Consider the following 25,309-nt stretch of genomic DNA (forward strand, 5'->3'; position numbering starts at 1 on the left):
CTATTTGGTTCCCAATCTACTTCCTCTGCATTAAGATAACATATGGAATGTTAAAACGGAAGCCTTGTGGGGCCAACTATGTAAGGGATAATGTATTGTCCGCCGGTAATTATCAGAAAATAAGTCCCTTCGACCTGAAGGGACTTATTTTCTGATAATTTCCGGCGGACAATACATTATCCCGCTTATTAGTTACACGGCTACTTGCCAAAACGAGAAAAGAAACCTAACACAATGGGTCTTTAAAATTATTTTGCTACCGTTTCGTGTCTTCTGCTGACAAAATAAATAGTTCGCCACACAGATAGAACTTGACAGTTTCAGGTGTTGCGTGGCAACGTACTAGCTTACTTTCCCTTTCAATGAAATTCCATTGCAATAAGCGAGCAGACGTCTTGCGGAGGGATATGAAAGACGTTAATCAACCCGTTGCCATTGACAGCGGTGATTATATACTTTGCCGGTGATTTATGTAGATTTAACATAGGCCCGAACGTTGGGAAGGCCCATTCATGTGAATGGAACTTTCTGTAGCACTCTGAAGAGCCGTGTAATAAGATGCTGATAATGGAACTCTCTTGAAAGGGTCTATTAGGCAAACAAGAAGGAAAGGGAAGGAACAGGGACCCACTGTATGTGTCAGGCATTGGTGTCATATCACCTCTGAGCACAACAGATGCATATAGGTACACACACACACACACAAGGCATGCACATGCACACCCACAATCCTGTGTGAATAAATGTGCATTTTATTAGGATAAAATAGAGGAAAGACAACTGCCAGACATAGACAATGGAGTAAGTTGCAACATAAATTAATTAATTGAATAAATAAAAAAGAACACTCTCTGGAGCACTGAAATGTCTGAAACTGCTAATACAGCTTGCCCTGAAGCGACTTGGCACTCGTATTTTTTATTTTTTTTTCAGATTTTTTTTATTCAACTCTGCACAGCGCCGGTAGGTGTGCCAAACAGAAAATGAGGCACATTCGTCCTCCTCACAAAGCAACGGAAAAGGGATAGTTAACAAAAAAACAAGTCTAGCTACAGCTACAACCTTCACATAATGCTGGCTCGCGGATATAAGGAGGAGATACAGGGAGACATATCTGAGCATCGGTCACCACAGCCATTACTCACAGTGCTTTTTGGACATCAAGAGAACGAGGGGAAGCGAGATGATGCACTCTGAAGATAACACCCACACACACATACACACACTTATGCTGTGTGTATGGTTCTCTCAATCCCTCTTTTACATTCCTTCTCTCTCTGAAACACACACATACACACACACACACACTCAGAATGTGTCGTTAAAATTGTAATATTCATAGAAGAAATCATTAATCATTAACAACATAAAAAGATAAATCCCATAGTAGGATCAATAAAATACGTCACTGAAAAAAGAACACACAGTTGAGATGATGTCTCAATCGGCCTCATCCAGTCTGTCACTTACTCTGACGTGCGCAAGTCTTTGAAAAATCAAATCACATTAAATCACACCCTCCCTTTGACATTCCACCAGTAATGCATTCATGTTTTCAACAGTCTTCAGTAAAAGCTTTGGCTTTCGACCTGGCAGTCTTTTGGTTCATTAGTTCCCTTCATCAGACGGTTATGTTCATCAGCCGGTCCAGATTGAGGTAACTGCGGGTTCAACCGCATGACAAAGGGTAGGGGATACATGAGAGAGAAGCGCTGCTGATAGTTTGATATCAGCTTCGACAGCGGTCTTTAGGGCCGTTTCATTCTTGGGCTCTTTCTTTCTCTCTCTCTCTCTCAAACACACAGTCTCCCTCTCTCCGTCTCTCTCATATACACAAACGCACGCATATACACGCACACACACACACGCACACACACACACACACACACGCACACACGCACACACACACACACACACACAAACACTACACTCGCAGCATGTAGCTAATATATATACTGTACACACACTCACATCCCCTCAGCAGTGGATCTCGTAGGCGATCTGTGTGTCAAACAGCAGACTCTGGTTGATGAAAAGCCCCTCGGGATCAAGCGGTGGCCCCTCTCCCCCCTCAGCAGGGGCCCTCTGGGGCCCTGGACCCCCCACGCCCCCCACCGCCACCCCCCGGGTGAGCGTGCCGCAACCCCCGCCGCCTCCTCCACCTCCACCGCCCAGAGAGAGCGCATCAGCCGGTGTCAGCGGTGGGGAGATCGCCACCTGCTGGCCGCAGGCGGTGGTGGGCGCGGGCGCTGGGGGTAGCACGGGCTTGGCGCGGTTGAGCACGTACATCTCGTGGCCACGCTCGTCGCGGTACTCTTCCAGCTGCGCAAAGGTAGTGGGCCCGTCGGAGTAGTCGTTGACGTAGAGGATGCTCTCCTCCTTGCTGGCGCCATAGCCGCCGTAGCCACCGTAGCCGCCGCCGCAGACTCCGCCCCCCTCCTCCTTGACGCGCTGCCGGTGGCGACTGTAGATCATGAAGAGCAGCAGCAGTGCGGTCAGAGCCAGCAGCGAGATGCCCACGGCGATGGCCGTCTGCGTGGCCGGGCCCAGGGCGTTGAAGTCCATGCTCTCCAGCTCGTACAGCGGCTCCTGGCTCACGTCCACTGAAGACGGGTGGTAGTAGGAGGAGGAGGAGGAGGAGGAGGAGGAGGAAGAGGAGGAGGAGTGGAGCCGGGGCCAGAGGGCAGACGGGGAGGACGAGGAGGACATGTTGACAGAGAGGTGAAAGGTCACGCGCGCCACGCCGCCGGGGTTCCAGGCCTCGCACTCGTAACGGCCGGCGTGAGCCACCGTCACGTTGCTCAGGAAGAGCATCCCACTGCCCGTGTCCGGGTCAAACCGCTCCCCGTCGCTGCTGCTGCCACCTCCACCACCATCCTCTGCCCCACGTGTGGACCCCTGACCGCTCGACGAGCCCTTCCCCCCTGGCCGCGCCGTCACCACCCTGCCCCCTGCCCTGCCCTCACCCTCCGCCCCCACCTCCTGCACCAGGCCGCGGGGCGACAGCTGGGCCTTGCCGTGGGACGCCTTCCTCCAGGTGACCTGGGGCTGGGGGTAGCCGGAGGCCTGGCAGGAGACGCGCAGGCTCTCGCCCAGGCGCACGGTCAGGTGGCTGGGCTCCAGCTGCACCACGGGCGGGATGCACACCAGGCTGTTGGCCGGCACCTCCACTAGACTCAGGTGCGAGAGGCGCGGCGGCTCCGAGCACAGCAGCCGCCGCTCGGCCGAGCTCAGCAGACGCTGGCCCTCCTCATTAATCCAGCTGCGCAGCCAGTGCAGCGCACAGTCACAGCGCCAGGGGTTGTCTGAGGGGAGGAGAGAGATGGAGAGAGATAACAGAGAAATGGAAATGAGAGAGAGAGAAATGGTAGAGAGAGTGTGAGACAAAGGGAGAGAAAGAGATGTCCATCATCCCTTTATTGGGACATTGCTCTGGGCACATAAAAATCTTGCATGAAAAACTTTACTCTACTACATACTTTTTTACTCCATTAAAAAACTAAAAAACATTGAAAAGTAAAAGTAAAATAAATATCCCCCACACTAAGCTTAGATCCTCACATAAATATTCTGTACACAAGGCTTTTCCTCTCACACTTTAAATGAGATGAAAAAGGGGAGAGAAAAGGAGAGAGGAAACGGGAAAAAAGTAGAAACAGCAAAAAAATCAGAGTGGAAGAGATGAAGACAGATTGTTGGCAGGGAGTGTGTGTTTAAGATAGACAGACGATAGATAGAAAGATGGGGGGTGGAGAGAATGAGTGAACGAAAGAGGGGGACGATGGAGAGATAGAGGTGGATTAGAGAGAGGGAGAGAGAGAGGGTAAATGAAGCGGAACAGGGCGCAGATAGAGAGAGAGGGGGCATCAGGGGACAGTCAAAATAATGGGGAGGAATGGAGGGAGAAAAAAGCACTAACATTCTCTACAGGCCATCCATCACGCTGACACGCCTTGTTACCTCTGAGCTGAGTCGCACTCACTCCCTCTTTCACTCCCTCTCTCTGTCTCTCTCTCTATACCTCTCCTATCTATCTGTCTATCTATCTATCTATCTATCTATCTATCTATCTATCTATCTATCTATCTCCTCTACTTTGTCTCTGTCTGTAGCTAGCCTGACGTTGTCATACTCAAAATTCTAGTCAGGATACGAGTCTGATACTGGTCCATTTGGACATAATTATGGGGCGTATTTCAACCGATACGGGTGGGGGGGTGCCTCTGCACTCAATTGGATAGACCTAACCACAACAAAAGAGCTTACGTGAGCTGTAGGGAAACCACCTGAACCATCCTTCTTCTCCACAAATGCCTTAACAATGTTTTCTGGTCTGTTTAAAAAGTTATTGCACTGTCAATATCTTGTACAACACCCGATAGCGAAATCTAAGACAGCGAAATACGTACAAGGGTAGGCTATTCGGAAAAATGGATATTTCCCCTCCTTCATTTTAAAAAATAATTCCGTTCACACTGATGCTACAAACATGCTATAAACAACTGAGGAAGGGTGTGTTGCAAACCCCTCGAGCAAACAGGTGGCTAATCAGAGATTTCAAACAAACGAGGGAACAACATGTCACAATGCAAACACGCTGTTTTCCCTTGATGAAAGTGTTTTCCCACATATCCACTTTGGCCAACGTTTTGGCCAAATGTTGTGTGCGGGGATAAGTTCGGCTAACCTGGCTAACAGGCTAACCTTTAGCTCCTCTGTGGCCAACTTTACACACACACACACACACACACACACACACACACACACACACACACACACACACACAAACTGTCTAATTTTCATATTAGGACCCACTTTATCAATTCACTTAACTCTGATTCCTTAAGATTCAGTTAAGTTTCATTCCAATTTTTAGTCAAATCAATTTGATTCAGCCTGATTCAATTAGCTTTAATGGCAGGGCAGAGAAGAGCATTTGCATTCCTCATAAAACAACCTTTAGTTACCCTAATCATTCTGATTTGATTACTGTCCTTCCTTAGTTTGCTATACCGTACCTCCCCACATGTTTCTTGATCTGCCAATTACCTTGTTCTCTCACTCTCTCTCTCTCTCTATCTCTCTCTCTCTCTCTCTCTTTCTCGTAACTTGTAGCCTCTGTAGTCTGACTGACTCCCTAAATGCTACATGAAACTAGTCCTAGAGTGCTTCACTTGTCCATATACACCTATCTTCTTTTTTCTCTGCCTCTTATCTCATTTCATCTTTCCATCTCTCCCCCCTTGCTCTCACACTGTCTGACTCACCTGTGACCCGCAGCACCTGCAGGCTGACCAGTGGTCTGAGGGTTGCCGGTCCGAGCGTGCGCAGGTTGTTTCTGCTCAGGTCCAGCAGGGCCAGAGAGGACAGGCCCACCAGCGCCTGCTCCCCCAGCATCTCCACGCTGTTCTCCTGCAGGTGCAGCTCCTGCAGACGCTGCACACAGACGGAGGGGTAACCATGGAAACAACATCAGCACCACCATCAGTACTATGATGGGGCTGCATTTACATCTAATTATGCAAAGTGGATCATCACTGAGGTACATGCAAATCCGGAATTACACATAGTGAACAGAATACAGATGTCTATAGCCCACCTGGGTCCAATCACAAATAAAGGAGGAATGTGTTCTTTTATTCCATCCAGACAACTTAAGCTATTTCTCACAAATGCTATAATTGCTATTTGACTCTGACACCCTAGAATACATGAATAAAGAACTCACAGTTTATCTATTCCATACAATCCGTCACTGACTTATGGAGAGGATAATGTATTAGTCCACCAGTCATTACATACATGCATTTTTCACACTTTCCCATGTACAATTACAGTGATATTACATACAAAGCTCAACTGTAGGGCCCTGATTCTCAACACATACAGTAAATGCTGTGTTGCATAGAAGCTTTCCTCCACATTAACAACACCACCCCTACAGCGTGATGGAGTTCAGATCTCACCACTTTATGTGATGGAGTTCAGATCTCATCACTTTATCCATTTAATTTAATCATAAGCTACCTGTAGGCCACGGAAAGTGTAGTCCTGCAGACGTGTGATCTGGTTGCCGGCCAGGTAGAGGATGCGCAGGTGGTCCAGGCCACGGAACACGTCAGCGTTGATCAAGTGGATGCGGTTGCCATTGAGGGCCAGCTCCAGCAGTTGGCCTTGGTTTTGGAAGGCGCCAGGCTCCAGCGCAGAGATGCTGTTGTTCTGCAGGTAAAGGTAGTGCAGCTCCACCAGGCCAGCTAGGTCCTGCAGCCGGATCTGCCCCACCGTGTTGTCCTGCAGAAAGATGGTCTGAGGAGAGAGAAAAACAGATATAATAGATAGACAGATGCACAGAGAGTGAGACACAGAGAGAAAGAGATGCTGAAAGTGTTGGAAAGCATGCCACATAGGAAGCCAGTGTTTACAGTTTTTTCCAATCGCTAACAAGCGCTTACCCATACTTCAGATACTTTTTCTAAACTCTTAACACAGACTCACACCTACAAAACACAATTGGCCAAATGGATAATTTTCTTCTCAAAGACACATTTTGTTAAATATATACTAACTCATATCAAAACAGAACACACATTTCTCTGCACACACTAACTTTACCAAAACAATGGAAATCTGACTCAAAATGAAATTATTCTGTCAAAGAATAACACTTGTTTTCACTTCACAAGGTACAGTCAATCAAAGTACACCAGGTTTCAAAATACTGGCTATTGTTGACATTACAGAAAACTGCATAGACTTTTATGTTTCAGTTTTACAGGTATTTGCATGCAAAACATGCTCTATCCACAGTTTTTACACTAAATTTCTTGGTTGGGAACTGTATCTCTACATGTAATGTTCACATTCAAAAGTATTCCAGTAAAAAGCAAATCAGTTTTTTTTCCCTTTACTGTTTACTACAGGAGGTACAGTAAAAAAAGCACAAAATTACTGTATCTAATCTCTGCGATCTTCAGAGTTAGGCCACATGTTTTCATCAACATCACATCTGATATCCAAGGCGATGCACCTGAGATAAAACCATTTGGTAGCTGAAGCAGAGGTTTTGATAGTGTATCTAAGGTTTGGAATTTTGTGTTTGCTATTGTGGGTTGTTGTGTGTTACTTTAACATTCGTAAATACTACAAAAACAATCCATAGTTTTGTTGGGAGGTATAGCTTGTCTGTTACTGTAAGAAAATGTAAGCATTGTGAAAATGTGTTCACTGGCTGCATATTGTTTAAAAACGACATAAAATGTGATTGGTATGGCCACAAAAGACAGATGCTGTGCTAATTGTGTTTAGAGTTTTGAAAATGTGACAACTGGTTAGACAAACGCTTTTTAGCGACTGGAAATATTACATTCAAGGTGCATTTTCACACCCACACAAACTGCACCTGTATGAGGTCTACTCTATCACACATTCTCTCTCTCTCTCTCTCCCTGACTCTCTGTACAGCTGAAAAGGACTGCTAATCTAAAACTTCTTTTGGAGACCTTGAGAACTAGTGAATTACCCACTTGATCTTACAGGTCTACCAGCACATAAATGATAGAGAGAGCTGTGGAGAAAATGGAGACAAGGGTTCCAATGTGTAGGCTTACACAGACTGAAAAACAGATAAAAAATAAAAACCTTGGCCTAGTCACTTTGGGAAGCACTATTGAATAAAATATAACTTCATGTCATTTTTATGAGGATAGAAAAACTATTGCAATTGCAAACTGATGTCAGAAAGTCTCATAAGTTGTTAACATGAAACAGAAAAAATCGTCCCCCAAAATTTGATTCCTGCCACTGCACTGTCAGACAAGGTAAATCCACTTCTCTGTTTTCTGCGGATCATCTAGACAACAGTCCACCGAGACCAAATACGCATAACGCAGTGAATCAAATGTTGAGCCCACGCATTACCAAAAAAAGAAATATTGAGGCCCAGCATCATCAGTCCACAAAAAGAAGGAATCGATAAATAAACCTCACCACCAGATATCAGGCACGAACTGCTCTCGCTGCTTCAGGGCCGACAGAGACAAGACTAAGCAGCATAAACAGATCAATCGAGCCAGCGCTGGAGCATGAGCAATGCAATGTGGTCCTTGTTTGGGGCTGGAACTGATGAGGCGTTTTATCAGTTTGTGGGTAAATCAGTAGCCCAACCCGCCCGGTATCAATTAGCCTACACCGTGTAGAAACAACTTAATTGCCGGTGGGTTCTCTGCAGCTCTTAGGAGAGTAATCAAGAGTTGGCCGAGCGGACGTTGAGCATGTGAAATGTGCGTGATGGAGGTCGCGCAGGTTAACGGCACAATGTATGCAGCTCGCTCATTCTCTCATGAATATTCAAAGGATGCAGCAAGACACTAGTGACCCACGTCAGTATGTACGCTACACTATAGTGAGCTCGACACAACACCACTACACTGTTCCTGCAAATTATCAATATCCTTTGCCAGGGCTGGCAAACTTTCCCAGTTCTTTATCTTGTTGTATAGGGAGAGCCGCGCAGGCTGTCGCATTGCAATCGCTCCCTCCAGCTGAACACGGGCTATTTGATTGTCATTAGTGTAATACGGGCGGGATTCATTTGCAGGCAGTGTATGAAATGTGCGTGAATGTGCGTGTATGGAGCCCTTTACATGACAATTACATGAATCCTTTTACTTCAAAGCCTGCGTTTATGGTAAACAGAAGCCACAAGACTACTAGACAAACACTGACCGCTAAATCTAGCCTATGCGTCACTGTTATCTATCAGTTAGTGGACAGACAAATGTTCCATCAAAATAAAGCAGGACAGGGCCTAGAAATCTTTTTCTACAGTAGCTCATTCAGAAAACAAATCATATGCCCCATTCGTCTGATTGGATAGCATGATGACAGGCCGGCAGTTGACTGGCTATGAAGGGTATGACTGGCAATACCACTGACCTGCGTGGAGGGGGGGATGCCCTGCGGTATGTCCTTCAGGCCGACGGAGCCGCACTCCACCGTCAGGCTGTAGCAGCGGCAGCCACCGGGGCAGCCCAGGGAGAGCACCGGCAGCAGCGGGAGGAGGAAGAGGAGCAGGCGGAGGAGGAAGAGCGATGGGAGCGCTGGGAGGGGTGCCATGCCAGTGGGGGCGGTGGAGAGCCTCCGAGTGGCCATCTCAGATGAGCAGACCCTGGGGACCTACACAACAGACACAAACAAACACATGTACTTTAGAAAATGGGAGACAGGTAAACGAGTAGAGAAAGAGAGAGAGAGATATTCGAATGACATAGGCAGGAGAAGAGTGTAAGACAGGGAGAGACAATGAGAGAGAGAGAGAAAGGTAAAGCATAGAGAGAGAGAAGAACAGAGAAAGAGCATGCATGCATGCAATACGCTTAAGTGAGTTGGAAAATTAAATATCATAGTTGAAAGCAAGAGAGAGCGGGTAGGCAGCCTTTACTGATGAGTAATGGCATAAGTCAAAAAAGAACAGGACACATGCGCGCACACACACACACATACACACACACACACAGAAAGTCCTATTACACCATCCAGAACTGTGTTTCAAGTGGGAGCCTCCATTCTTTCTGCTGGGCTTCTAATAATTAAAGACATATCTGGAGACAAGTGCCTCACGGCTGTTCCTTCTCTCAGTCTCTCCAGTCGTGCAGCACAGAAGGGGACTCGGCCACGATATGCGGGCTTAACGAACCCTTGCCTTGTTCTGAAGCCCTGTTCTTCCCCACGTGGCTTCAATGAGCCTCCAGAGGACACACCATCTGATGTTGTTGTGATAGTAAGATCAAAACAGCTGTTTTTTATGTTTTCCCAACAGTTGACGCAGACCCCAATCACACACACACACACACACACACACACACACACACCCCATGGTAAACAGGGTGACAGGCAGATTTGGATTTTTAATGGGGCTGATAATATATTCGTAAGGATTTGTGTAAGCTTTTCCATTAAAACTTCCAAAAATGAACCCTGCATGTGAAAGTGAGGGATAGAGAGACTGAGTTAAGAGACACAGTGTGTGTGGGTGCTAAGTGCATTTGGGCATATGTATCTGTGTGAATATGTGTGGAAGAAAGAGTGCAGGGTGAAAGCAAAAGAGAAGGAGAGAAAAACATGCTGCCTATTATCCTGCAAATTTGACGCTTTTGAGGAAAATTCACATTCAGTTCACGACTTCTGACAATTCTCTTTACTGGCGGTAGTTTTTCTTATTCTAGACACACAGAGGTAAACAACACTGGAGAGACGGCCATGCACAACATCATTTTGTATTGAGTAAATGCATAAAATGTCTGCAATTAATCTGACATGTGAACTCCAAACACAAGCAGCAAGACAGGTGTGGACAAATACTTTGAAGACAAAATCAATTAAATCACATCAGAGGCACCAGAGTTCTCATCTCTTCAATGCGTTACTGAGTAATGAGACGCGAACATGATTTGAATATTTCATGCTCAATGCTTAATTTAGTGTGTATTTGTGAGGATAGAGCAAGTAGATTAGCGAAACGTGACCTACATAAGCCATTCTATCAGCTTAAGGCATGGAAAATAACAGAAGGGAAGATGAGAATCATCTGCGAAGCGCCAACACATTTCTCTCAGAGATATACTGCCTCCACTGGCCCTCGCAAGGGGAGAAAAAAGTATTTAAAAAAGGGGGGAAAATGTTTTTGTGTGGCAGAGACCTCAGAGAGGTACCACAGAAAGGTTGGATGAATTTTGAATGAGGTTTGGTTTTCACCTTGCCTTTCCCCCCCATGCTACGTGAAAAGCCTGGGAAATGTCAGGAGTTGGAGAACATGGTGTGTGTGTGTTATGGTGGGGTTGTGTTGAGGGTGATGGGTTATTCATTTAAAGGCAGTATCTCTGCTCAGCTGTTGGTCTCGTTGAAAGTGGTATGATTTTTTCTCTCTTCCTCCTCTGGCATTTGAATCTCTGTTGCGTACATCGTTTGACAAAACGCTACAGACAGTTGAAGCAGTTGGAGAGTGTAAACATCCTCCCTGACAGAGAAACTGGAGGAATGAATCACTGTGCAGCGGGGTGAGAAGAGGAATATTGTGTGTATGTCTAAGTGTGCATGTGCGACTGTGTGTGTGTCATGTAGGAATGTGTGTTTCAGTGCATGCATGAGGGTGAGTGTCTGTGTAAGTAAAGTGTGTGTGTGTGTGGTACGAGTGTGTCTGTGTGTATCTGTGTGTGATTCAGAGAGAAAGAGGAAGAGAGTTTGCTTGAGTACCACCATAGAAGAAACTGCTCAACCCTATGTGGCATAAGACTAAATCATCCAGCCTCAAAATCAATTGCACCGTGGCAAGCATGCCACACACACAAAGAAAGAAATAAACAGGCAAACAAACAAAGGCAAACGGCACAACCTCCATAAAAATCTACCCTTAAAGAGAAATTCATTGATCAGCCTGGACAGCTGTACTGATGGTGCGGGTCAGCGATAGAAACCCAATCCCTGTCGTGTAATTGAAATAAAGAGCCATGAAATGAGCTTGCATGGAGGCACTGGTTAAAGACTTTCCCACCTCTCTCTCTCTCTTCCTCTCTCTCTCTGTCTTTCTCTTTCACTCTCAATCTCTCTTTCTTTCTCCCACTCCCCATCTCTCCCGCTCTGATGTTTTCCCTACCATGGAAAGGCTTCCTGAAAGAATGCTAACTGTCCCCTGAAGGCTACAGACTAATTAGAATTTAGTATGCAGCGGCGTCCTTTTCACTGAGAGCCAAGAGTCCCCATAGGCCGAGGGAGGCGCCCGTCTCCAGAAGACACTCACTTACTTCCTGTCTGGTTCCATTTTGTCGGGTGTTGTGAAGCTGTTCGCTAAGGCGTAAATTTGACATTAGTGGTGTGAGGCTGACTGACACAAACACACACACTCTCTCTCTCCCTCTCCCTATCTGTCTCTCTTTTTCTCTCTCTCGCTCTCTTTCTGTAAAACCCTTTAATCTCAGTAAACTGGCTGATCTGAGTCATCATGGACAGGTTAGAGTAATGCACAAGCTTAACAGTTTATCACCTAATCTTAAAATATGGCATTTGGGAGATGAAACAGCTCCATAAAAAAACATCACATCATATCTGGCTCTTATGCATTTTCATTTTATTTCATATATTCTTCTCTGTTCCTCAACTAAATAGCTCCTGACTACAGTGACACTACCTGCCAGAACTAGTTTATTGACAGAGAAAAAAAAATCATGCACTGGGCCATGGCTCACATGGAAAATCCTTTTAGTATATTACTTATTCTGAAATCCCATCAAACGACATCCAAGGAAGATCCGCGGCAGAATGAAATTGCCTGCTGAAAGACGTATAGCCAGTAATATTTTTGCTAAGCTGTCTGCCAAGGCTTTTGTCAAAAGCACCTGGAGACGTCAGAGTTGCCAGTTTTTACCCTTTTATGATGCCCTGATTGCTCTTGTGTCTCTTAACGCTGCACATGATTCATAAAAGCAGGCGCACTCAGACTATGACAGTCACATTTTGTAGCTGTCTTTGCGATTTGGGTAAATAAGGGTTTGTGCAAAAGGAAGAGGAAGGTGATGACATACAGAGAGAGGAAATAAAAAGAAAGCACACTTGCAGGGGTGGGGGGGGGGGGGGGGGGGGGGTGATAGAGAGTGAATGATGCTCAATATGTGCCCTGTGGTCAAGTTAGGCCATGCCTCACATGTTGTCATGGAAACGCTAGAAGAAAGTAGTCGGGCCTGCAGCCACGGTAGACAGCTCAGTATGGAGAAAAAGAGCAAAGAGAGAGTGAATGAGTGTACATATTGAGAGAGAGGGAAATGCAGAGAGAGAGAGAGAGAGAGAGAGAGAGAGAGAGAGAGAGAGAGAGAGAGAGATGGAAATATATCCTAAAGCTATTGAGCAGTGTGAGACACCCAAGGGTAATAATCTCTCCTTCTTTGCCGCTCTCATTGTACTTTTTGTCCATTCTGTAACTCACTCTTTCTCTTGCTTCCTCTTCCCACCAAGCTACATCTAAGGACAACCACTGTGATGGGAACTGTTTGGGCGTAAATTAAGTTCAGTGGCTCTTGCATTTTAATGAGACAATCCTCTACACCTCAGCAGGCAGTGTGGGTTTGTGTGTGTGTGTGTGTGTGTGTGTGTTTGTGTGTGTTCATGCACAGGTCGGGTATAGGTGTGTAAATGCATGCATGTCTATTACAGTATGCATATGCATGTCAATATTTTAATGTTTGCATAACTGTAGTGTCATGTAGGAGTCTCTCTCTCTCTCTCTCTCTCTCTCTCTCTCTCTGTGTGTGTGTGTTTGTGATAAATCTGATTGAATCATGGTCCATTGGTGTGTTTTTGCATGAATAATATGGGATATATGCATTCCCATCCTGCAAATCTCTCTCTCTCTCTCTCTCTCTCTCTCTCTCTCTCTCTCTCTCTTTATGCTTCCCTCTCATCATCTGCTAATTAGAGGACACAGAGGAGAGAAACCGGTGTCGCCTGTGCTTACAAACACCAATTAGCAGAGGCCTTCTCCCCTGCATTTCTCTGGACCCTGGAGAAGAGAGAGCCACGCACGCCCAGTCCTCCACCGACATGTCACCGCCACCGCCACATCCACCGCTGACCACAGCTGGCCACGGATCAATACTGTGACCTGTAGCAGGTCCACTTCGCCGCATCTGTGCCCAAGAGCGATACGGATCCGACGGCCACAGCACACACCTGCGGGTGCTGTGTCCATCGGACATGGATGGAATTAGCTTCGGTGGACGCCATGCGGTCTGTTTCCAATCGATCGCCTTGTTTTTCCATCACTGCCTTGTCGACGGTGGCTCACGCCCATTGATTGAGGCTGCATGAGGACACACAGAGTGGTTTAAGTGTGTGAGCGCGGCTCAAGCAGACGGAGTGTGTGAGTGGCTCATGCAGAGAGCAGACTAGCTGACTGGACTGATGTGACATTGGATGTGAACTCAATTAGTTGCAGCACGAGCTGCCTCAAAGCAGCCACATGTATGATAAGAGCCATTAATCATATAATTCATCATTGAGCGACTTGTAGATGTGCTCACTACACTAACTCTCTCTCTCTCACACAAACAGACACATATACACACACACATATATACACACACACACACACACACACACACACACACACACACACACACACACACACACACAGACAGTTTCACATTCACTTGGAGCACAAAAGAGATGCTATTGTCCACTGTTTCTATGACATTCTATACAAGTTCTCCCATTCTCTGTGAATATAACCTCCCTATCTCTCTCTCTTTCTCTCTCTCTCTCACACACACACACACACACACACTGCTTTTATTACACATGCGTATTACACATTCTGTTATTCAAAGCCACATACACACTATTTCAAAAACACAAAACATATTCTGTTAGTCAAGGCCACACACTCTCTCTCATACACTCACTCACTCACTCATTCATTCACTCACTCACTCACTCACACATACGCACACACAGATAGAGAGAGAGAGAGAGAGAGAAAACCTCTCCTCATATCCATTCTGATTTCATACAGACAAGCACAAGGCCTGTTATGCCAGTTCTTTGTATGCCTCTCCATGGCCAAGCCTCGTTCTCTCCCGCCTACTCTTGATTTACGCTCCATTCTCTCATGCCTTAGTGTGGCACACTGAGAGTACATTGGCCCTCCACCCTCTACCTTACACACGCCCACAGACACATATGTTCTATCCCCCCCCCCCCCCCATCTCTCACTCTGTCTGCCACCCACCACCCATGGCTTTAACACACACAGTTTATTTTCTGTAAATTACAAGCACAACCATTTTACACACACACACACACACACACACACACACACACACACACACACACACACAGAGAGAGAGAGAGAGAGAGAGAGAGAGAGAGAGAGAGAGAGAGATGGGCACTGGACTGTGACATCATCAGCACCCAGAGCCAATGGGACATGGATTCACAGCGGGGCCGGAGTTGGCCTGGCTGCCTCACATTGATCCATGCAGTCTGCTATGCACGGCACGTTTTCCCCGGCTGTGACGGCCTGGAAAGGCTGCTTCCTGAGGGCACTGGACTCAGCTCAGCGCTGGTCTGGCACGGCTTACTAGCGATCCAATGTGTGTGTGTGTGTGTGTGTGTGTGTGTGGTAAAATGAATGGTCATTCATGCAGCAGGGGCCTGGCCTCCTTGTGCTACTGAGAGAAAAGAAGAGGGCCTGTGAATTTGGGTCTGGTAATACCAGGCCAGTGAGGTTTAGGATAGAAGACTATTAGCATTAATTTGTCTCCTGGAGATTTTATAGAGTTTTCATACTAATGCAGTATGCATTTGTTTTCATGGTTGATATTCTCATTCAGCACTGCAAATAAAATGCAAATGTGATCACTGCATACAGCATTTTGACTATATTTGTCTAAAATCTGAGGAATGATCTCATTTACATTCAATGTAGGCCCACACTAGTAATGCACAGACACATTGCATTAAAGTGACATGGCAGAATAGTCATATTTACATTCAATGTAGGCCTACACTAGTAATGCACAGACACATTCCAAAAACACAAGCTAGACTTAAATATCTGTGCTACAAATCGGTTGTGTTATTCTTTTCCCCTGTCCCATGTTTATTGTAACATATATTTTAACTTGTGTTTGTTGTTCTTATCTTCCCTTCTGTTATTGTTATTCGTGACTTAGGGTTGAGCTGGGGCGTGTGGCTGAAAATTCACAGAAAATGCCCCGAATGCCAAAAAGGCGTGGGCTTGCGCGAGCAACCAGTGAGGGTCTTCATCTGTTGGTTAACTGGAAAGATGCTGCTGAGGCTAAATGCTTGTCACTCAGTCCTTACACGGGAGAGCAGGCAGCTATGTACAAAGCAAACTGTCAACATGATCCTCACTCCCTCCCCACCACACACACACACACGCGCACACGCGAGCACGCATACACAAAGACATAAAGACAGATAGAGAAAAGGAGAGAGAAAGAGATAGAGAGAGAGAGATGAAACACTAATGTCCAAGCTGACCTGATTTTCAAGCAAAAAAAAAACAGTTACAAACCAGAGTGCCATAATCAGCTACACTTTCATTTTATGTGTATCGCAACTGCTGCCCGCACCGCACCGCTAAAAGAGACGACATGCTGTGGTAGCCTACAGCCAAATGTCATTGGTCTGAAGATTGATACGCCATAACACAATCACAATTTTGTGAAGTTGAGATCCGAGCAATATAAAAAGCCTCATTTGGCCGTGCGAATTTACGCTGCTACTAGCACTAGAACAAAACGTACATACTTAAGGATGCACCGTGAGCCTGTGAAGCATGTGCTGAAGTGCATTAAGACGAAAAGGAGAAAGGACAACGACAAACTGCATCATTGTATTCAAACGTGTAAAACCAGTCAAGTATATTGGAACGCGTAGCTACTATGCTATCCCAGTCAAACGAGGACCTAGCCTAGTAAAAAAACAAAAGAAAACGTAACCTACCTGACACAACGCAAATGGGCAGTGCAGTCTCTGTAGATTCGATGTTGCACACTTGATCTTGAGTCACCCGAGGATTCAATAAATCTCCGTGAGTATAATTGTTCGTAGGCACAACAGGAGCGCTAAAAGTGCGATCTGTAATTCTGGTCCGCTCCAGAAGCACCGCGACATTTCACTTCTGTCCTAGCCCTAAAGGCCACCGTTCCACGCCTCCATCCTCTTTGGCGGCATAGAATCTCATCCGTGCTTGGTGGCCACATCCGATCCGTTCGCACCGATGCCAATGACTTGCTTTTGTGTGCGCCTCACTACCTTTAAACCTTTGGATTCATTATCATCGCTCTGTCCCTTGTGCCCTGGCAAGGCAACGCACTTCTTACCTATTCATACGAAACCAAATTCAATATCTCTCTCCCTCTCTCGCTCTTTCTTTATCGCTCACCCCTTCTTTCAGCCAAAGCCATTGTTCACTCTGATTGGTAACGTAAGCCTCGCATCAACACGCCAGCCCCAATCACTGGAGATTCTTACATGCTGGCGAACTTCCAACACGTAAGCTATTGTTTCCGTTCAATGTTCTGTCCTATACTAAGACCGTATGCAAACCCATTATTGCTCTATATAACCGCGATACGTGCTCAGTTTTACGGCATGTACATGCAAATGTAACGAATATCTAAACTTTTAAAGTAATAGACAGGCTTTTGACCAGGAGTACAGATCGTTGTTTCATAAAACAACACCAGTGCCAACGATGGTGTTTGTTTGACGCGGTGCGGATAAGCAAGTATGTGAGGTGCTGCCAGCTGACATCGCACTTTCAGCACCAAGGAGAGCGATTTCTGCCAGAGTAGCCAAGACAAAAAGGTTCTGTTCCGGCAGCAAGAATTACGTTTTCAGGGAGCTAGTAGAATATAATATGAATTGTTCAAGGTCTGTTTGTGATAAATATGCTGTATTAGATAACTTGACAAATAATTCCCTGATCCTGAAAGTCATTCATACAGTTCTCCCACGCACACTCACTATCTCAAAGGCCGTATGACAGCGAATTTGTCAAGACTAAAACCCGTTCTTAATCCTATTATTACGATTTTCCTCTTGATCAACAAAAAATGTTGTGTCCCAATTGTTTGTGTCATAGTTTTACCTCATGTAGGGGCATACTGTAGGCTTCAATATCACAACAACCTATGCATTTGTACAGCGCACACTATATGACAAACGAGCACTAATAAAGTATAATATAATAAGCAATCAATACAATTAATCAAAAGTGCATTGATGAAATCACAAGACAAATCCAAATAAAATTAAATTAAGAAAAGACAATAGAAAACAACATGCATGTTTATTGACTTTGTACTTTACTTGTACTGTCATGGACATAATGAAAACAACCACACTTACACAATCAAAACACACCAGCAAAAACTCCACCACAGGGAAAGAGAGGATAAACAAAATGTGTCTCCATGATGATAAGATGCCAACGTCATGCAGTGTAGCAGTGTCCAGAGTGATAACCTGATTGTCACTGACCATGTGTACTTTATCCCTTTGATTTCTCTCCATGGCAGGCCCATTGTTTAGATTTGGGTCACATTGACCTTTCTGAGAATAGTAGATTGAGATAAAGGCTATGGTAAGACTGGCTGACCCATTTTTGAATGAATGTGTGTGTGTGTGTGTGTGTGTGTGTGTGTGTGTGTGTGTGTGTGTGTGTGTGTGTGTGCTGCCACATCTTTGTATTTGTGAGTGACAGTATATCTGTATGATTTCCAGTTTCTCTGTGTGTTTAAGTGAATAAGTGTGTGGTAAAGTATGTATATGGGTGCGTACTGTACTGCATATTTAATCCAAATGAATGGTTTTGAGTATGAATGAATGTCTCTGTGTGTGTGTGTGCGTGTGTGTGGGTGGGTGGGTGTGTGTGTGTGTGCGTGCAGCTGCACCCATCATAACTTCCAGAAATAATACAGGGTAATGAAAATGTTATCTTTGTATGGACGTATATGCTGATATTTCCTTGAATGACAGCGTACAGTGGTTTAAAGCCTTTGTGTGTGTGTGTGTGTGTGTGTGTGTGAGAATACACAGCATAAGCGCGTGTTTGAGCTAGAACAGTCCTGTCATCTGTGCATGCATGCATGTGTGTGTATGTGTGTGATTGTACTCTCAAAGTGCATGCGTGCATTTGAAATGAAGGCCTTCAGAGCTCCAGGGCTGTGTTGCTGCTTGTCGACCCAGATCAGTGTAATGAACATCAGGGCCAAACTGAGACAAATGTCTGGGAAGAAAGGGGGTCGTGCGTGGGGATCAACTGTATGGACCTCTCTATTCCAAATGTGTGTGTGTGTGTGTGTGTGTGTGTGTGTGTGTGTGTGTGTGTGTGTGTGTGTGTGTGGGTCAAGGGCTGAAAGGAGAGTCTATTTGTCATAAAAGTGAAGTTGTTTAGGAGGTGCAAAACATGATAGGGTTAAAGATATCAAGCTAGACAACACAAAGCAAAAACATGTGCAATTCAAATCAAAATGGCATGTGTCTGACAGATGTTTATTTTTGTTATTTCAGTAATCTCACTAGATTTTAAAAGGGACCTAGTCTCTGCCAGGATTGTGGCACAAAGAGTATTAAACCCTCTGGACACACACACAAACACACACATATACATATACACATACACACATGCACGCACACACAGACACACACACACGCACACACACACACACACACACACACACACAAACACACACACACACCACATGTTGATTGGCACACATCAATCCCACATCCCTGGCCTTTACAGACAGACAGATGTCACGGGTTCTAAACGGATTTAACTGATCTCTGTGGGACACTGTCATAAGTGTATATGTGCCATAAACCTACATAAGCACGGGTGTTTTAAATCCCTGCTGTTTGTTCCTCTCTCTCTCTCTCTCTCTGAGTGTGTGTGGTGTGTGTGTGTGCGCGCATGTGTGTACATGTGTGTGTGTGTGTATGTGTGTGTGTGTGTAAGTAATACCATTTCCCTCATCCATAAATACTACATTATAGTTCCTTGGTTTGTTCAAAATGCTTATGTGGAACCAAAATTAGATTTAAAATGACATCCTTTACAGGTGTTATTGTATATTAATGCAAATAAATGTTACCTTTTGAATATCACATCTTTGATTTAATTACTGATATGAATCAAAATCCTTATTCCATTAGCCGATATCAAAACACATAGATTTTAACATACATACATTTAATCACTGAGGTTGATTTATAGTGTTGATACATAATTGCTGAAATAAAATAGCCCATTTACTTGGGCCCATCTGAGATAAAAGGTTGTGCTTCAACGGTGATGACACGAGTGTTGGTGTGATGTTTCAGGTGTTCTCTCGCTTCCACTTTCTCGGTCTTAAATTCACCTTGACAATGTCACAGCCCACTACTTCACACACCAAGCCGCACTCACAGACATACAGATCTGCACACACCCACTCATCTTTGTACATGTGCTCACAGACATATACTTCTAACTGTGTGTGCAATGCAGGCACATAGACACACACACACACACACACACACCTAAACAAACTTACAAATGAAAGGGTCCATGAATGAATGTCCTTTCCAGAGTTATTTCTGAATATGTTCATCACTCTCACAGATGCAATGGTCTCCACAATCAATACTTTCCCATTAGTATGATCCACAACCGCTCTTCCCTCTGTCTCTCATCTCAGACCCTGATTGCGGTGTGTGTGTGTGTGTGTGTGTGTGTGTGTGTGTGTGTGTGTGCGTGCGTGCGTGTGTGCGTGCATGTACATGCATGTGTGTGTTTATTTGCATGTGCATATATTTGTGTGTGTGTTTTTAAATGTATTTATTAGTTTATTTGTCAGGGACAATGCAGCGCACATTATTACATACATAGCTATCACAGTCAATGCCATAACAATGTCTGTAAATGTGTTACATAAAAGGTTTCTAGTCAGTTGACTAATTTGCAACCCCAGTCCCTGGTCAGACCTTTCTAAAAACATATTGTAATCTAAAAGTATTCTAAAAAGTGTAGTATACGTGTGCATACACCTCTCTATACACATAGAGACCAACAAAACATGAAGTTAGAACAAAACAAAACATAATGTTAGTGTTCATACCCTAATCATGCACATCAGGACAACCACAACATACAAAGGAACATCACAAACAGCAAGTCACGTAACACAACCCCCAGACAACCAACCGCCCGCAGACTCTCACTTATATGGACAGCCAGTCACAACTTACACAAATACAATAACACAGACAGCAAATCACATACAATACAACCCCCAGATTCCTAGCCGCCCGCAAACTCTCACTTTGGCGAACAGCCAGTCACACACAACATACAATAACACAGATGCAAAACATCACATCACGTACTACACAACCCCCAGATACCCAACCGTGTGTGAGAGAGAGAGAGAGAAAGAAAGAGGGCAGAGAAAAAGGGAGGCAGAATAACATCACACAGAAACAGAGAAACAGAGGGATGGGCCACCATGTGTCTGGGAGCAAGGACTCCATCCATCCATCGTTGCTACTGCAAATCCCTATACGTTAATCTCTCTCCGCTACTCTGCAGGCCTCCTCCCTGCTGGGCTGTAATTTATGCATTGAAATCGCCAATTGATTTGTGTTTAATGTCACATTCAGTCCATTTGCGGCTTCACTGGCATATCATTCCTCCTCTGCTCTGCTTTTGTTCTTTGAAATTGGACAGCACTGTAAGTCATTGGGTTTGTCAGGGATAACAATGCACCTCCCGCTCATAGAATGTCACAGTAAGCCATACAGGAAGACATTAATGTCCCTTTGCAAGTGATGGTCTCGAGTTGGGCTGAGAGTATAATGGCTACCTACTATAAGTGTAACTACTGGGCAAAATTCATCTAAAAGGGGGCTATCAGTTTCTGGGGATTTCAGCGATTTTAATTAGCGTCACATACTGTCCACATATCTCTGTGTGTGAACAGCTTGTGGATGGTGAACACTTGAAGTGCAGATGTGGTTTTTATTTTGGCCTAGCTTTTATGTTTTTGCCCACACCATCCCACCCAAACACTCGCTCTGCACTAACAGTGGAACCTTAGAGCTGTAATCTATATCATGGTTCTTTTAGTACTGACCAATGAGGAAACTCCAAAAATGAACATCCTTGTGTGTAAATAATTTTGCATTCCACTGAGGAAAACTAGCTGGCCTGCTATGGTGAGAACGCTGGGAGTAAATGACCAAGAGCTGCTACCATCTCTTGCAGCAGCTCTAATGAGTTTTAAACTGCAGTCACATGTAATCGGATTTGTCTAATTTGTGCCTTGTTTGTGTCCAGGATTCATTATCGGTTGTTGTTTTCAGTGGATTTGGCAAAATAAGCCAATACTAGATTAGACAGACAAATAGATAGTTAATAGGTATAGGAGTTTGCATCTAGGATATAATTTTACATGATAAAACAACAACAAAAACTCACCAACCAGTTCCTGTCCCTTATATGTGAAATGTTGTTTACTTTTACAATGATCATGGGTTGTTTAGAGGCCTACTGTGGTGTGTCAGATGGATTATACTATCATTATGTTTCTAAAGCCAGATTAGATCCCATTGTATTTGTCCCTCAATAAGTCTTCCAAAAGTCGCCCTCATGCGGAAAATATTTTGTTTACCCTCTCAGAATGCTCTCAGATCAGACAGGACAATGATTTGTTACTAGTATATCAGCAAACATGATTTGTTACTAGTATATCAGTGTAAGACCATCTCTTACAGAAGGGACAGGAAAGGGGACAGAAAAACATACAGTAGAAAACTCTCTTAACTGTAGGTGCTGGTTTCCCTGCAAAACCAATGTGATGAGTTGGCAATGCTCTTCTGTGGGTTTTGTTACAGTTTGGAGGCATGGATGTAGGCCTACAGAGGAAGACTGAACTGAGACACGTCAATGGTTCAGGGGCAGGGTGTGTGAGGACAGAGCTGTCGCACAAATGTCTGGAGGAGTATGTACTCATATATCATCAGCCAGCCAACGGTGTCAGTCACACACAATCCATATCACTGGAGAGCTGGGAGAGATAAAGAGCTATAGAGAGAGAGAAAGAGAGAAAGAGACTGCTGTGGTCAAAATATAATCAGTCTATTTTAGGCTACAGTATGTGTGTATCAGTTTGCCAAGGGTTCAACCATTGGTTCAAGCTCATATCCCATTATTTGTATGAATTCAGTATTTTTTTTTTATCATGAGTTTATGTCTTTTTTTCTGATGGATTCCATTCCTGAGAGTGCTTCTCTCAGAAAATGTCCAAAGAGGAGATTCAGGGAACAGACAAAGTCAGATTTGGAGAGCATTATTGTATTTTCTTATTTTGACCTGAACAATTTCTGAAAATTCTTGCTTACATCTGAGGTCCACTGTTTTCAGTAGAAAACACAGAGTTAAAGTTGTTGCTAATGCTTAGAAGTGCCAAAACTGCGTTTTTGTCATTTAACTAGCAGTAATTATGTCTAGATGTGCATGTTTGCATACAGTTAATGTAAAAAATGTCAAAGTAGGCTACTTTGTCTTTTTGTGAACCTAGGGAACCTACAGGCTATGCCAACATGTCCTTACATTTCACCAGCGTTTTGTCAAAATGCTCAGTTTCGTTGTCCCTATTGACACAAGCTGCTAGTTTCATGATCATTTCGCCAAAACCGGTTGGTAGGGTATCACAATCACTTGACAGCCGTTTTTAAAAAGACCGGTTCGTTCACTTTAGTGAGGGAACCAATGGGCAGTAAGTGCGTGCATTTTACTTGACGGCACGTCACAGGAATGTGAACTCAAAATGTTCGTCGCTTGATATGTCGAATGCAGCAGCTGACACAGAGTAACTTGAGTGAGAGGGATTGAAGCAACTCCGCGAACATAATGTGAGTATCCCACGTTTTTCACGAAGAGCATAACCTGGACAACTCTTGCCACCAGGTTTTAGACATGTCGACTTTGTTAGTTACAAATAGGCTACTTTCTTCGCTCCCATTTCAGTCCAAGTTTTGGTTATAGTGTTAGCCGTTGAGTGCTGCTGCTGCTGGCTGACACCCTTAGAAATGGTACAGCCTATAAGAAAAGAGCTCGAAATAGCATAAAATTGTTCGCTTGTACACTTATAATAATGAATGCACAGATGACACTTAACGTTTTATTGTGTAATGTGTAACGTTTTAAAGTTTCCCCCTGTATCTATAAAATGAATTCATCATGTGGACCATGTGGGGGTTATTTCACCTGGGTTAAGCTAATTCCATACCAACCCACCAAACCTGTTATAAGCCTACATGGAGCTGTGAAAAGACCATAGTAGGCTATTTCAACATCAGCCATTTTCTGAATTTGTAAATAACAGCTGTGTATCTGCAACACAAGACATGACACACTGAGGAGTATTCCACACCCTGAAACTATAGGGAAGAGATCTGAGGATGCCCCACTCTGCAGTCCATGAGCTTGAGTTCTCATCTCCGCTCCCCAGAGCTTCAGCGCAGTGCTTCTGATTAATTACTGCTTCTCAACGAACTCGTTATTTCCCTTTCAAGTGCAACTAATCCACCTGAGGAGGCAGAGAATACATTACTATGCAAATAACCAGGCAGAGGGAACTGGGTTACACCAGCACTGGGTTACATCATCATTCACTCTCCCAGGGAGAAGATCCCACTCCTATAGGTGCAGCACGCCTCCTGGTACTATGAACAGGCTTTAGAGATTGTCAATCAGGGATGCTGCTGCTGCTGCTTGCATTGTAAATTATGTGATTTATGCAATGATGAGGTCAGAAATCAGCCTTTACTTCAGGTTGTAGACAGAACAAAGTTTAATTTATTTACTGGAAAGCCAGGCCTTTTTGTCCAACATGGCAGGCCTCACAAATGCTTTTCTATATGAATGGGCAAAATTCCCACAGAACCTCCAAAATCTTGTGGAAAGCCTTTCCAAATGTTCTACCTGCAAAGGGGGGACCAATTCAATATGAATTCCCATTAGGGTGGTTTACAATATAATGGTATGAGTAAGTAATAAGTTTTCCAAATTTTGCCAGATCACATTTTGCCTTGTTCCTATTGACATTTTGAACATCTGTACCAAAAATTGAGCTAATAGGACGCCAGTAAAGGGTGGCACACTTTTTCACAATTGCTCAACCTAAGAATGCATAACTTTTGCAAGAACCAGAAACATGAACAAAATAAAAGATAAGTATGGTCATTAATAATTTCTCCCTGTACTTATACTAAATGAGTAAAATATTAGAACAGAGCACAACACAGCAAAAATTGCTTTTGGTCTGCGTTTCGCACAGATTGTTGACAGCGTTTAATAAGGGCAATGCCTCTCTCTGCGCTGTCGTTGATGACCTTCAAGGAATTAACTATTTGACGCAGATTCTCATCTGTGAGAATGGACCTCACATCATCAGGGTTACTTCTGCCATCCATTTGGCCTTCAGTAAGAACCTCAAAGAAGTGGATTGAGCAGCGAGTGACGAGGCCAGAGATGGTAGCTGTACTGCTCTTGTGGAAGAAAGACTTGGCATCAAGTTTTTGAGCATCTTTCAAGATTTATCAGCATTGTCTCTTTTTCTTCAACATCAACACAACAACGACAACAACAACAGGTTACATTTATTTAGCGCTTTTCTCAACACTCAAAGCGCTACACAGGGAAGGGGGGACCTCACTAACCACCACCACTGGTGGTGAGCTGAGCATC

At 44.4% G+C, this 25,309-nt stretch overlaps 1 protein-coding gene across 2 annotated transcripts; it reads right to left on the reverse strand.

The window, feature by feature from the left end:
• Positions 1-743: 743 nt before the first annotated feature.
• On the reverse strand, positions 744-16,776 carry lrrc24 (leucine rich repeat containing 24). Of its 2 annotated transcripts, none has more exons than XM_042093028.1 (5): positions 16,516-16,776; positions 8,935-9,166; positions 6,028-6,306; positions 5,268-5,436; positions 744-3,305 (listed from the first exon to the last, which is right to left on the reverse strand). In XM_042093028.1, the coding sequence occupies exons 2-5, from the start codon at positions 9,148-9,150 to the stop codon at positions 1,978-1,980; spliced, it is 1,992 nt and encodes a 663-aa protein (XP_041948962.1). In that variant the 5' UTR covers positions 9,151-9,166; positions 16,516-16,776; the 3' UTR covers positions 744-1,977. The 2 variants fall into 2 exon arrangements, with proteins under 2 accessions (XP_041948962.1, XP_041949041.1); XM_042093107.1 differs by having other exon boundaries at positions 8,935-9,174.
• Positions 16,777-25,309: the final 8,533 nt, after the last annotated feature.

The sequence above is a fragment of the Alosa sapidissima genome, chromosome 1 (genome assembly GCF_018492685.1).
Source record: "Alosa sapidissima isolate fAloSap1 chromosome 1, fAloSap1.pri, whole genome shotgun sequence".
In the NCBI taxonomy this organism is placed as follows: domain Eukaryota; kingdom Metazoa; phylum Chordata; class Actinopteri; order Clupeiformes; family Clupeidae; genus Alosa; species Alosa sapidissima.